Raw genomic sequence first — 14011 nt, forward strand, 5'->3', positions numbered from 1 at the left:
GTGCAGACCCACCTTCAAGTGAAGAATTTCCCAGGACCGTCCAACCTAGAGGCAGCTCCAGTTGGCTCAGAGCTAGCACGAGTTCCTCATCCAAGGCAAGCAGTGCTCCCGGTGGCAGGGCAAACGGGGTCAGCAGGGTCTGGTGGCTACAAGCTGTGAGGCGGTCAGCCTGGGTAACCAGCAAGCGGGCCAGCCTGCAGGCCAGGTTGTCCATATAGGTCACTGAGCCAGAACCCATGGTCACTGGCGAGTAACCTTCTGAGCAGAGGCACACAGACACTGTCACAGTTTCCTGAAGTTGGTGGCCTGGATGACAAGAGAGTGAACAGTTCAGTCCAAGTTTGCAGGAGGCACTTGCATGGTGGCTCCCCTACTAGCCCGCAGAACTGCCTGGATGGAACACAGTCTCCCAGAGGACCAGCAGATAGGAAGCCCACCATTCTAATGGTGCCATGCCTGTGGGCCAACTGAGGTTAAAAACATCCTTTATGAGCTCTGGATCTGGGAACACTTTGGTATCTGTTTAATCACTTCTCGTCACCAAACTGTTGCCATACCTTCACCTTTTACTCCTCACCTACCTCTGATTTCCAGTCTGTCATTTTAAAGGCTTTTGCTCTTTGCTGCTCTGCAATTCCCTTCTAAATCATATATTTTAACCTGTTTATTTTGGTGACAGTTTTATAAGACAGCCCCCCAAAATTATACAAGTTCATCCTAAATCCATAGAACTCCTTTGAACATGGACTAGAATGGGTAAAGACTACTAAACAGGAAATATATATTCTTATGCACACATACACAGCTTATACATATTTTCATGAACATACTAAACAGACAGACACATGTATGTTGTTCAGTACCTCCACCTTCTCATAGGTGTTCTCAATATTTCTGACATGATTGGTCACCTAATCCTGCTCCCTGTCTCTCCTATACTCCTCTTCCTTGCCTCACTCTCTCATTTTGCCAAAGTTGGAGAACTTCTGCCCAAGAATGTTTTTCTGCTGCCTTTGACAGAATTTCCAGGAATTGGTAGCACCAACCACTGTGCTTATGATACCCATGGCTGGATGGAGATGCTTTACACAGCTACCACTGGCCCATGGAGCTCTCTTGCCCCAAGCAAATGGCTAATGTGTACAAGTCATTCTTGTTCTGCCTTACTCACCAAAGCTCTTCCCCAAAGGCTATGCTGTCAGAGCTTGAAGGATCCAGAGCACCTCAAGTTTACTAAGAGAGAGCTACTGCAATCCTCACATAGACTTTTCTAAAGGAGGGGCTCAGAAGGTGCCCATGCCTGTCACATAAACCCAGCATGCACTACAGAAGCCTACTTTCTGTATCTCAGTACAGAAGTCTACTGGGGAAAGTTGCCACCAGGGAAATTTAAAGTTCAGAAATAGAGACTGTCGCCATCTCTACGAAACATGTTAAAATGAAGGTAAGAACCTTCCCTTTGTGCCACAACCCATCAGAAGATGTTCCTTAACATAGAGGAGGGAGAGTCTCTCCATGGAAGTAAAGAAAAAAGACAAAACAGAAAGGGCTGATATTAGAACTGGCACTTTAGTTATTACTTTTGGTCTTTATTAAAGCTAAATAAAACAGAAAATGCCAAAGCAAAAGGACAGAAAGAAAAAGGACCAGGAGCCAAATTAACTATGTGCCATTAATAAATTTGACTTTCTTTCTTATATGAATGGGGGTTATTAGGATAGAGAGAAAAGTGCTTAAAATTTCCCATAATCTTGGAAATGGGACAATAGATTAATTTAATGACCAAGACAAGGCAGAGCTTAAAAGCATCCTCACTTCTACACAGTTCCCACTGTGTTATCTACTGGCTCACTGTCTGCTGTTTACCTTTTTTCCACATGCAGCAGATACACTATAAAAGCACTTAGGAATCTTGTTCCTTAACAATGAGGCCAATATCACCTATAAGAAAAGCTGAAATTCTCTACATGATACAACTTAAGAGGACCTGAAAGACCCATGGTTAAGAAAAACCAACCAATCAACAAATAACACACAAAAAACCCACCCTGACTATCCTGCAGGCAATGGTACTTTAATTCCATTTTTAGGTTAAAGCATGGTGTCTCTCAGATGCACAAACCATAACTCAATGAAAATTCAAAACAACTGTACCTGAGAAGAGCTCACAATAATAGATCACCATTATATTAACTTGTCATTTGTCACCACCATATTTGAAGAGAATAACTTTTCACATGTGAACACTTTGGGGGTGGACAGAGAAAGTGCTAGAGCCTGGGTTCTAGTAAGGAAGATTCTGGGTGGACAGACATCCCTAGTCATCAAAGGGAATAAGGTAGAAGCAAGGTGGACTTGGGGCTGCCAGGCTGACCACAGGAGAATGAGGAAGGAGAGCAAATACAAACTGTCTGTGCCAGCTCTTCCCAAGCCAACCCTGGCAACAGGCCCTGGGACTGAGGTGGTGACACTAGAGGCACAGAGTTTCCTCCATTTGACTACACCTAAAGTATACTGAACCCCGGAGACCTGAGTGCAGTCAGCAGGATGGGTTTTCCCAGAGTGAGTCAAGCCTCCAAATGGAGCTGCAGACATAGCTAGAAGAACTCTATGTGTGAGATAAGGAGTTGAAAGAGATCTTGCTCGTGGGGTACAACGTGTACACATAGACGCGCCACATGTAAACTTGGAGTGCTTTTTCTTTTTCCTCCTGGTTCTCTCCCTGGCCTATATCCCTAGGTGCTTCCAGACAGATTTCCCAACTGCACAACAAAGAGGCCACCTCACCTGGAATGCTGGATTGGAGAACATTATCCTCGACGCGCTGGGCAATCACGACGTGCCTCTGATGAGACCCATCATAAATAAAATAAAACTCAGCATCTTCAGGAAGATAAACATTTTTGCCAAACTTTGCATAGATGGTCGTCTGCCCCTGAAACATGAATAAGTCATTACACTTCCTCGTCCTGACTCTAAGAAGCCACAGTGAAAGGGCATAGGTCCAAAACATTGTCACTTCCTATAGTCACTTCATGTGATTGAGCTCAGATATCATGAATCCTTTTCAACAACATGTCTGACACCAGGAAAGATGTTTCCTGGTATGTTTCAAATGGAGTCAGGGCAGTTCTGTTTTACCTTTATAGAAATTCAGGGGACAGAGATTTTTTCTTAATTCACTAGATTAGTAAGTGTTATAGTCTACTATCTTTTACTTTGAATTCCTGTTTGTCAAACATCATTGCTTGTATTAATTTTTATCCTGCACCTGAAACACTACTATTAGTACAAAGGTCCACAATACTTATTCTTAGTTCTGGCCTTACCAGTTACTGGATCACTGTAAGTTGCAGAACCTTAAATATTTGCAAACATTGCCAAAAAAATCAATGCCATGTCCCACACGTCCTATACCAGTTCCATTTGTGCTTTGTCTTCTCTGAGGGATTTCCAAGTCCTTCTTTCTCATTCCACCTGCCCTCACACTTTCTCTTAAGAGCTTCAGGCTGGCAAAAAGCCCTGCAAAGTCCTGAGGAGAAGAGCTACCACACCAGATCGCTGAGACACACTTTGAGGACAAGTGTCAAAAGACTGGGGCAGCAGGCTAGTGGTCTTGAGTGTACGATTTTTGCTGAGGCTTTGGGAGGGGGGAGGTGGCTAAGTCAGCAAGCTACACCCAAGGTTGTTGCAGTGAGGGATGAGCCTGCCAGAACATCTCAGGAGTCCAGAGGCTTTGAGGGATTCCTGACTCTCTCTATGCAAAACACAAAAAAAGAGCAGAATGAGGCCTCCAGAGACAGAATGTCTTCCACCCAGCCTGCTGGAGTAGCAAGGAAGTGGAAACCAGGGATGGAAAAGGGTCACCCACTTTGGAGGGCCTCCAGAGTATGCCCAGTGTGGAGAAGCAGCTGGGTTTCTGTGTGCACGCTCAACAAAAACAAACCAGTCTCCCACCCTGAGATGGGGGAGGGGCAAAGCCTACCCGGTCTCCTGGACATCTGTTTGCCCTTGCCTTGATGAGTGTCAGCCTGACATTCCGTTTAGCAGCATGGCACCCTAGGAAGCTAAGAGTTATCCAAACAGGAGCACAGATCACCTCGGAACAGGACTTCTCCATGAGCCACATCATTATGTTCTTAAGTAAAAAGACTATATTTTCAAAATGGTTTGCAATTACACACATATGAATTTATCTGGAATTATGAATTCATATACACACAAATTGTGGAGTTCTGAAAAAAATCATTGATACACAATTTTGAATTGTCCTTTGCATATGAACATATGTGAACACACAAAAGTAACTGATAGAAAGCAACATGCCAAGAAAAATCTACCATACAATAGCTTCAGAAAAAATGCAGGAAGGAAAGCTGAAAAGCAAAGCAAAAAAACAAAACAAAACAAAAAAATAATAACAAACGTCTGACATGACTGAGAGAGGAAACTCAGATGAAATTCCATTTCCTAAAAAAGGAAGGACAACTTGCTTTAGTCGTGTTCCTGGATGCCAAAGGGACTGTTAATTACCCACAGACAGAATCTGACCTGACCTGTTCCTGGTTTTTTTAAAGCAGAAAACAGGTTGTATAAATAGATCAAAGATTTTCTCAGATCACAAGGATATCTAATCTGTATCTATTCCAAACAATGGTCATATTTCTCTTTCATTTAGTTGGACAAGCAAGGACTACCACTGAGGATCTTAAGAGTCCGCTGCAACCCTTTCCAATCCAGTACCTCCCCCAACAGCACAGTCTTATAATTTATAGCACCTTTCTTTTCTAGAGCTATACAAGCTCTACCTTGGCAAAGAAGATAACACTCCTGTTAGAAGTGAGACGGTATGAAACAGAACTAGAAAACCTCTTGCAATTGCTGTAAGTGGGGTGGGGAGGGGCTGAGGGGGAGAGACGCTGGGGGCAATGTAAATAATGCACAATATAAGTCTAATCAGAATGGTCACCACGAATCCTCCCTGTATAATGAATATATCCTAATAAAAAATTTATAATAACTAATTTTAAAAAAGAAGTAAGATGGGTTCATTTAGGAGAATTGCCCAGAAGTTCTACAACTGAGTATGATATTCAGAATTAAAAAGAGTCTTTTCTTTGGTAATTACAAAGACACCAGAAAGACATGGTCCAACAGATGGGAGAGGAAGGGAAAGGGATAATGATGCAGAAACCAACAGAGACAACAAACGAGATAGAAGGAGGTGGAAAGAAAAGGAAGCAAAGAAAGAAAATGTGAAGACTGCAGAACAAAAAAAGGCACATAAGGCTCCAAAGAGATAGAGCAAGATGAGCTACTTAGGAGATCACAGGGGAATTGAGCTTCTGATAAAATATACTAAGCAACAAGCACAGTGCAAGTAATCACAACAGATGACAGCTTTAGGCTCAAATTGGGGTCTTTTGAGCCACTATGGCCACTGAAAATCTGCTTCTCATCTTAAATGGACACTTATTTCATATACGGGAAAGATAAATTCTAATTTATAGAACTCCAACGTACCTTTCATTCTCCCATTTGGATTCAATTGCATTCTTTGCTTTGAGCAGTTGAAAACTATTAACTGTCCTAAGTAAATTTGTTTGCATTGATATAGAATCACTCTGCTTTTTATACAGAAGCAACAGAGATGTGTTACAACCTTTCTATCAACTCACTAGGTTCCAAGTATGAAATTTGCAACTATTTGACTGACATTTCTTGGAAATAATGAGGCATGCTAGGCAAAATTGGCTCTCTAAATTAATCTATAAATGTAACCAAAACCCAAATCAAATATTTTCAAATGGAACTAGACAAGCTTATTCTAAAGTTCATTTGGAAGAGTAAATACAGAAGAACAAAAGCATAGAGAATAATGTTTGAGCTTTGAGGAGAGGGGTCAGAGGTGCCCTACCACAAAGCAAAACATAGACTAAAACCAGAGTAATATAAACAGTGTGACAATCGCCCAGAGACAGACCCCAGAGTCCAAGCACATGTATCCAAGGAAATTATGTAATAAAGAGGACATTTCAAACCAGTAGGTAAAGAACAGTCTACTCACTAAAAGGTTTGAGGGCAATAGTTAACCATTAGGGCAAAAATACCTCCTACCAAATAATTAAACTCCCATATCAATGTTTAACTCAATAATGCATAAAGATGTACAGTTAGATTAGCCAAAAGTCTTCATTATTGAACCAAATTATATCAATTAAAGATATGGAAATTTCATGTACCTTGATGCCATACTAAAGCACGATGTTTTTTTCATTCTTTCTGTTGCCTTGCAGGCAAAAATGTTGTTAACTTTCATTGTCACATGTACTGATCAACAGTATGGTTTTTTTGTTCCAACTTTGTCAAAACTATCTTTCATATTATTTGTTGGATTAAATAGTAAACCGTACCTCACTGACTTAATTCATATTTTTTAATTGCTACTGAGATTTTTTGCCACACTTAGAAAAGCCTATCTTTAAATGGCACACACATCATTATTGGCCAAGTGAATTGTCACCTTAAAGAATCCTAGTCTTTCCTCTTCTACTTCACTTCTGAGTTCACCGTTAAGCTTTGCCCTTGATAGGTCAAAATTTTCACTTTGTCCTATGAACCAGTTATCTTTCTGAAGAGTAAGGTGCATCAATTTTTATCTGCTCACACTCAAATAGGAAACACCCTTCTATACTCCTGTGTGCTCTATGTGTATATTGAAGGTCAAGTAACATGGAAAAAATGAATAACAAATGCAGAGTGGAAAAGGTGAGCAAACTAGAATACCTACTAAATACACTTCAATACAAACAAAATTAAGTGAAATGGTCATGGACACTAATTTGCATGTCCTAAGAACTTATTTATTAATCTCTGTCTCTAATACTTGGGGAAACAGTGGCTGACTGAGCTTCACCGCTGGACATTCCTGCACTAATGTCCTTGCTTCCTTTCTTCCTTCTCACACTCTAGGTAATGCATCTGCATAGAGCTATACTTCATTAATGACAGGGTTATTTGCTGAATAACAACCTTATTTAGTTTCTAAAATATTCGGCATGGATGGGCAAAAAAACAATGTACTTTCAAATTAGACAATAAATCAAAGTGGTAGAGCTTTTTATGATAGGGTTTTTTTCTTAATGTGGGCCATGAAGAGAATTCATAAATGGAGTTCAGGTAGTCTAAACACCTTTTAAAATTATTAGAAGAATTGTTTCTGTGCATGTGTATCCATTTTCTGAGGAAAGGTTGTGGCCTTCAAAGGCTATAATGCTTCAAAAGCATCCAAAGGTTCAAAAAGGCTTAGGAACTCTAGCTTTTAGAGTAATTGGCAAAAATGGAAACTTAACAAATGCTCTCTTTTTTTTTGGCAGTACTGGATTTGAATTCGGGGCCTTGTGCTGGTTAGGCAGGTGCTCTACCCCAGACCTAAAATATGTTTTTTAATGGTAATAGCCAATGTTTTATATGATGTTTTGCTCTTTTCCAAATTATCCTATGTGGGATGATTTGGGGATAGAACTATAATAAGGTAAATGTTAGTTGATATAACAAATACAATAATAAAGTTTCACTAACACATGCCATAAAAGCCATTATTCTAATATACAGTACTAAAAGTGAGCTATCAAATTTGATGCTTTTTTAATATTTGAAACTTGTCTTCATTATCATAATAACAACTGTGCAGAACCTTCCCTGTAGAGCAAAATTCTTGGAAAGCTTTTTTAAAAGATGATTATCCCACTTCATAGGAAAGCAAATAAAGGGCAGGTAGTGGTTGTACTAGTTCTCACTGGCTAAGGGCTCCAGAGTCAGATGGATGACACTGCAGTTCTTGATTTCTGCCTCGGCTTCCACATCAGGCTCCCTTCCTCACAGTTGGCCACGCACACTGTCTGCATGTGGTCAAGGGAAGTGCTGTGAGCACAGTCTTGCATTTCAATGACTGTGTTTCAAATGACTGAGGTGCTTCTTTGAAGAAAGTATGGACATGCAAAGATGATTTCTTAGACATTAGTACACATACATAGATATGTCTGTGACATACATATATTATTTTCTAAGTGTTCTGTACACAATTTATAAAGTACTTCCTTCCATATTTTCTCATGTTATTCCCACACAATAACACTCAGATGTACTATTATGATCCTCACTTATAAAGGAGGACACTGAAAATAGCAAGTGCAGTAAGCAGCAAAGCCAGAAATCCAAACTAGACCTCCTGTGCCAGGCCCAGCACATGTTTCTCCCCTCATGGTACTGAACAAACCAAGTGCCCAGATACTTAGGGATTTACCTACACTTTCCCATTTCATTCAGCATTCAGTTTATATGCTTAAAAAGGGGTTTCTCATCCTAAAACTCCATGTGGACACTCAACTCAATATTTATTTTATGCACTTAATACAAGGGCCCTCATCCTGAAGTCCATGGGTAGGTGAGGTGGAGGGGAATGAAAAAATATTCCTTAATCCCTCAGAGGATATACGCAAGATATATTGTATGCATTTATTTGGAGAGTCTTTCATTTAGCTAGAAATTCTTAGAAGGCTGCACAAGGAATATATCATCCAAAAAAGTTAAGGACCATGAATTAAAGTATGTTTAAAAGTGTCTTGCTTTTCTATAGTATAAAATATCAAGATTATTCAACAAAATTCATGTAAATACAAACTGGTTAAAACCTGGGAGAAACTATCAGAATATCTTTTTTCAAGAAAGGTTAACTGAAATGACTCAAAAGATCTAAAAGACATTTCTTCAGAAATTGCCTTTGGGGAAGGAATGACTCCTATCTCAAGAAAGATGAAATAGACTGTGATAAGTCAACATTCCTATTGATAACAACTAGGAAAAAAAGACAGATTTTTCAAGCCCTTCTAAAAGCCATCAGAGTGTTATGGAAACAATGAAGACAAAAGGTAATAAAATTCCAGAGAGAGGAGAACCAGTTGGATAGAAATGATAGAAACCAGACCACAGTGGAATGATAGATATCTTTAAAGAGAGGAAAAAAAATAACTGATGACCTAAAATTGCACACCTAACAAAAATATCCTTTGAAAATGAAGATGAAATTAAAATTTTTATGGCAAATACCAACAGAATTCAATACCACCATTGTATTTCCATATATATATGTATCAATTGATTCAGCCTCTCTATTTTTCTTCTTTCTACCTTAGTGCCCTTCTTATGGTGTATTCAACAGCTTTAAAAATTCTATATTCATTCTTGTATAGAAAATACAGTAACCATATTCACCTTCCTAACTTCCTTCTTTTACCCTCTCTCCCATTAGTGCCCTCCCTTTAGCATGACCTGTTTTTCATAATATTGCTTGTATTCCAGGGGTTCTCATCCTGAAATCCATGTGTAGATGGGGGGAAGATGAAGATATGTTCCTGAATTCCCCTGAAGATATATGCAACCGTTACAGATATTTATTTGGGGAGACTGTCTGTTTATAAAGTATATAAAGTTATACTTCACAGAGTCTCAACTACTTATATAAATATAACATTAAAATATCTAGCAGTAGGGAAAATGCTGAAAGTATTAACTTATATGTCAAATATGCATGGTTCAACTTGAGAACAACCACTGAAAGAACAGTAAGAGAATGTATAACTAATAAGTTGTAGAAGAGAAAATGAAATAGAAAATAATTGATTCAATCAAAAAGAAGGCAAAACAGGAGAAACAAAGAACAAAAAGTGTGTACCAAATAGACAGTAAATATTACATGATACACATAAATCCAACTATATCAGCAGTGGACTAACTGCTTCAAATAGAACACCTTGACTGTCAGCATATTTTTATCCCAAATCAAGGACAATCCCTATATGCTTTCAAGAGACACACTTTAAAAATAACACAGAAAGCATAAAAGTAAAAAAGACCATGAGATACTAACCAAAGAATGATACCATAGCCAAAATAATATCAAAGTAGATTTTAAAGCAAGACATGTTATTATATGAAAAAGAAACTTTCCATCATAAAAAGAATCAGTTGAACAAGACCATGCCATATTATTAAATCTGTATGTACCTAATAACATAGCTTCAAAAGATATAAAGCCTAAGTTCACAAATCTAAAAACGAATGAATAGACAAATCCACTTTCACAGTGGGAGAGTGCATATTAATATTTAAGAAAGCTACCCATTATTCAAACTTTTGCATTAAACTCAGCAAATCAAAAAATGTAAGTATACAAATCAAAAAGTCTTTTGATGTCTTCCACACTTGGAATGATTCACCAGTTAAGAACTGAAATAGACTTTGTTTCTGTAACACAGCAGAATTGAGTAAAACACAATTCATGGCAGAGGTCAGTAAATGGCTCCAGATTCCTCCCAAAACCAGAAGCAGGTTTTTAGAAGCACCTTAGTTTGCTTTCTTTCCAAATCACGAACTTACAAATTCCATGAAAACACAGAACTTCTAGCAATTGAAAACAAATATCTGACACTTTTAAGTAGCATATCACAGTGGGAAATACAGTGCACTGGGTATAAGAATATTAAGTTATAATCTCCACTCCTGCATTATCTTGCTATTTCCTTGTCTCCAAAATAATCAACCACAAAAATAAAAAACAAAGCAAAATACAATGATGTAACAACTGGACACAAGTTGGGATGTCAGTCAGTAATCAACTAGAATGAGTCATTTCTGAGGACAGCCACTCACAAGTGCTAATTGTGCCCTACCTTGTACTGAGGGAAATCTAGTAACTCCATGAGTATGAGCCAGCTGTGCTCTACTCCTGTCAGACATACCTAGACCACGGAATGTGCTGATATAAAAATAGACAAAACTAACAACATGTTTAGAGGAAAATGACAAAGATACCAAAGAGGTGCAAAAGCCATGTTGTCAGAATAAGAACAATTGAAGGAACTGGGACTGTTTGGCCAAAGAAGAACAGACTCATGGGTAAACAGTCATCATTGCAAGTATCTGAGGGTCTGTCATGCAGACAAGCCATTAGACATGTTCTGCAGGCCCCAAGGGGAGAGTGTAGAACAATGGAGGGAAGGACAAGGGACAGAGTTCAGCTCCAGGGTTACAGCCTTCCACAGAAGACAAACTGCAGCTTAGGAGAACAATCACGACTAGAGAGGCTGGGGGGATTTTGTTGTTGTTATTGTTTTTCTGTTTTGCATATTTATTTGTTCTAAGAGAGAATAGTGTTGAAACCTCTCTAGTCCTGGGAGTCCAGAAATTTTAATGTCTGGTGCATAATTCTAGATTAATTCCTTCACTATAAAAACAGGAATGAGTCTACAAAAATGGGTTTTATTTAAATTAATTTCTTCCCTATACTATTTTATTTTTCTAGCTCCTTGAGTTGGTGCTTAGTTTATTTTCATCCTATTAGTGATTTTCAAACTGAGATCAAAGAAACCCTAGGTTCTAATGGAAGGACACTGGAGGTTCACACACACTCCATTTAAATTTCATTCTGAAAATGTGTTTCTAGTTATTTTTAAATCTGCAAAAACTATTATTCACTTAGATGAATCCTAAGACCTTAAGGAGAATGTGGACTGCCAGATCAAGTCACTGGCCCACTGAATTGGCAAATGGAATGAATTTTAAAAACACACATACATTCACAATGCTTTTATTGAGTTTGCACACTAAAGTTCCCCCATAATATTTTGACAAAAATATTTCCCCCACAAAATAAAAGTTTCCTCGTCACCTGCTGAGGGTCTCTAAGGCTCTCTGACTATCGGACACCCGCTGTGTCCCACTGGAACACAGCAGGCTCTATCACTACCCTAGGTCACTGGTGGTCTAAGAAAACAGTTCTCCATGTCCTTTTTATAGTTTGCATCTCACACAAGTTTCCCGTTCACAGCACAATGAAGAAGATGAGTCACACACTCAGATTTGGGTTGACCCACATAGACAGCAACCATATATGGTTATTGTGCCATAGGTGATGCCTACGGATTTATGTGAAATCAAGTGCTATCTGAAGGTCAGTGTAGGTTAGCTGACAGTGCTAAACCTGCCAAACCAAAACCAAGATTATCAGGAACACAAAGCACCCTAAGTCTCTGTAAATAGATCCATCTTGGACAAAGAATAGTGACATAGCATCAATATTCTTATTTTAGGGTAGACCACTGACTGAGGCCATGTTTGATGGGAAGACTCTCTTATGTGGGTATAAAAGCAAGGACCAGTGCCCTTTGTCCTCTCATCTGACTAGCATCTGTGCCAGAAGCCTCCTTCCTCTCCACACAAATCACCACTCATGTGCATGCACACACACACACACACACACACATGCACATGGGAAGACCATTCTTAAGAGCACTGAAGACAAAATCCTGCCAGGTATTGCCCATTGCAAGGTAAAAGAATGTGGGAATCCTCACTCAGAGAAGCATAAATTCAGACATTACAAAACAGAGAGCCTATCTGGATCAAAGATCCAGGCAAAAATACTGAAGATCCATAAGAACAGGTGACTTGGTCTGCGGTCCATCACCCAGAAGACCTGGGGCCAGAGCCCAGGTCATCACTTTCCATCAACACCCTTTCCAGGGTCCCCAAGCTACAAAGCAGGAAGATCCACAGTCTGTGAACCCCAAATGAAACCTATCCCCTCACCAGAGACTAGGAAGAGCCTTTAGGGAATCAAATCAGATCAGAATCAATAACTCTGTCCAAAGCTCCCTCTGCCCAACACGCTCACCCCTCCATTGTCTGTGGCTCCTTCCCCAGGGCTCTTACCACCTGTGCTGAGTATATAGTGCGTTCTGGTCCTATCGCTGTTCTCCTACTCTTCTTCAAATTCAAAGCACAAGCAGGTACAAAGCCCATCCTGATACCACATAGGAACTGGAGAAGCAGAACAGCAGGGCAACAAGCAAGGAGCATCCAGCGGGTTGGCTCAGCTCCAGCTCCACACACAGAGGGCAGAAGAGAAAAAAGACACAAGGAGAGTGTGAAAATAAGCAAAAAGCAGAGGGTTGAAGAGGGGTGGCATATCAAGGGGAGAAAGCTAGAAAAACAAAGTGACACAGAATTGAATTGAAACAGGAAAATGGGAAGAGAAATGGAAAATGAGTAGATTAATGCAAAATGCATCCCACCTGGCTTTGCAGTCTAAAGCCTCCATTCTATAGAAAGGAGGAGTGGGGAGAGCAGGGAGGAAAAGACTATAAATTTGGGTGCTGTCATGACCATGAAAAAGTCACAGCTGAAGCAAAGGAAGCACCTTGTAGTGTGTCTTTCTGTGCTGAATCATACAGCAGGGTGGAGGGCATCCAACAAACCACACCTCCTCATGCTGGGAAGTCTGTCTTTCCGTGTCACATATGATACTGAGGGAGGAGGGAGACCACACCTGGAGATTCCTGTCTCATTCTGGTCCATTTTCAGACAGAGGCAGCCATGGCTTTGGAATGCAGCAGCTTGTTCTCTTGCTCCTTTCTTAGTGTTTTTTCTTTGTTCTCTCTCTCTCTCTCTCTCTCTCTCTCTCTCTCTCTCTCTCTGTGTGTGTGTGTGTCTGTCTCCCTCCCTCCTTACTTCCTTCCTCCTCCTTTACTGTCCCCTCTCTCTTTCTCTCTCTCTCTCACTCCTCTCCCCATGCTCAAGTCAACTCTTTGGGGCTCTAAGTCAGCCAGAAAGAAAGAGGACATACACACAGAGCTGCCAAACGTTGGTTTCACAGGAGCCATCTGGCTAAAGTTGATTGGACTCCACCCTTCTTTCTCATACAGCACAGCATCCCGCAGCACAACAACTGCAGCCACAAACACAGAGAGCTAAACCCCCAAAGCCTGAGAGTGCAGTTAATGTTGTTAAGAACACCATCCCTTCCTCTCCTCAGCACTTCAAGGTTCACAGACATGCATGTGTAGCTGTGTCATGTGATCTGTACAGACCCCAGAGACCCAGCCCTAAGTCTCCTTATTTATTCATTCATCCCCATAGGTACTGAGCACCTACTGGTGCTATGGTTGAAGCA

The 14011-nt window shown here is 40.0% G+C and overlaps 1 protein-coding gene across 6 annotated transcripts in view; it reads right to left on the bottom strand.

The window, feature by feature from the left end:
* The window catches only part of Arhgef28 (Rho guanine nucleotide exchange factor 28), a 285671-nt gene that overhangs the window by 185766 nt on the left and 85894 nt on the right, over nucleotides 1-14011 (bottom strand). For 5 of the 6 annotated variants that reach the window (XM_074077301.1, XM_074077300.1, XM_074077298.1 and 2 more), the window contains exons 3-4: nucleotides 2788-2935; nucleotides 13-306 (exon numbers count right to left, since the gene is read on the bottom strand). The exons of the other annotated variant lie outside the window; for it this stretch is intronic. In XM_074077301.1, the coding sequence (XP_073933402.1) occupies nucleotides 13-306; nucleotides 2788-2935 (442 nt within the window). The remainder of the gene's footprint in view (nucleotides 1-12; nucleotides 307-2787; nucleotides 2936-14011) is intronic. 6 annotated transcript variants of the gene reach the window in all.

Source organism: Castor canadensis, chromosome 6 (assembly GCF_047511655.1).
Source record: "Castor canadensis chromosome 6, mCasCan1.hap1v2, whole genome shotgun sequence".
NCBI lineage: Eukaryota > Metazoa > Chordata > Mammalia > Rodentia > Castoridae > Castor > Castor canadensis.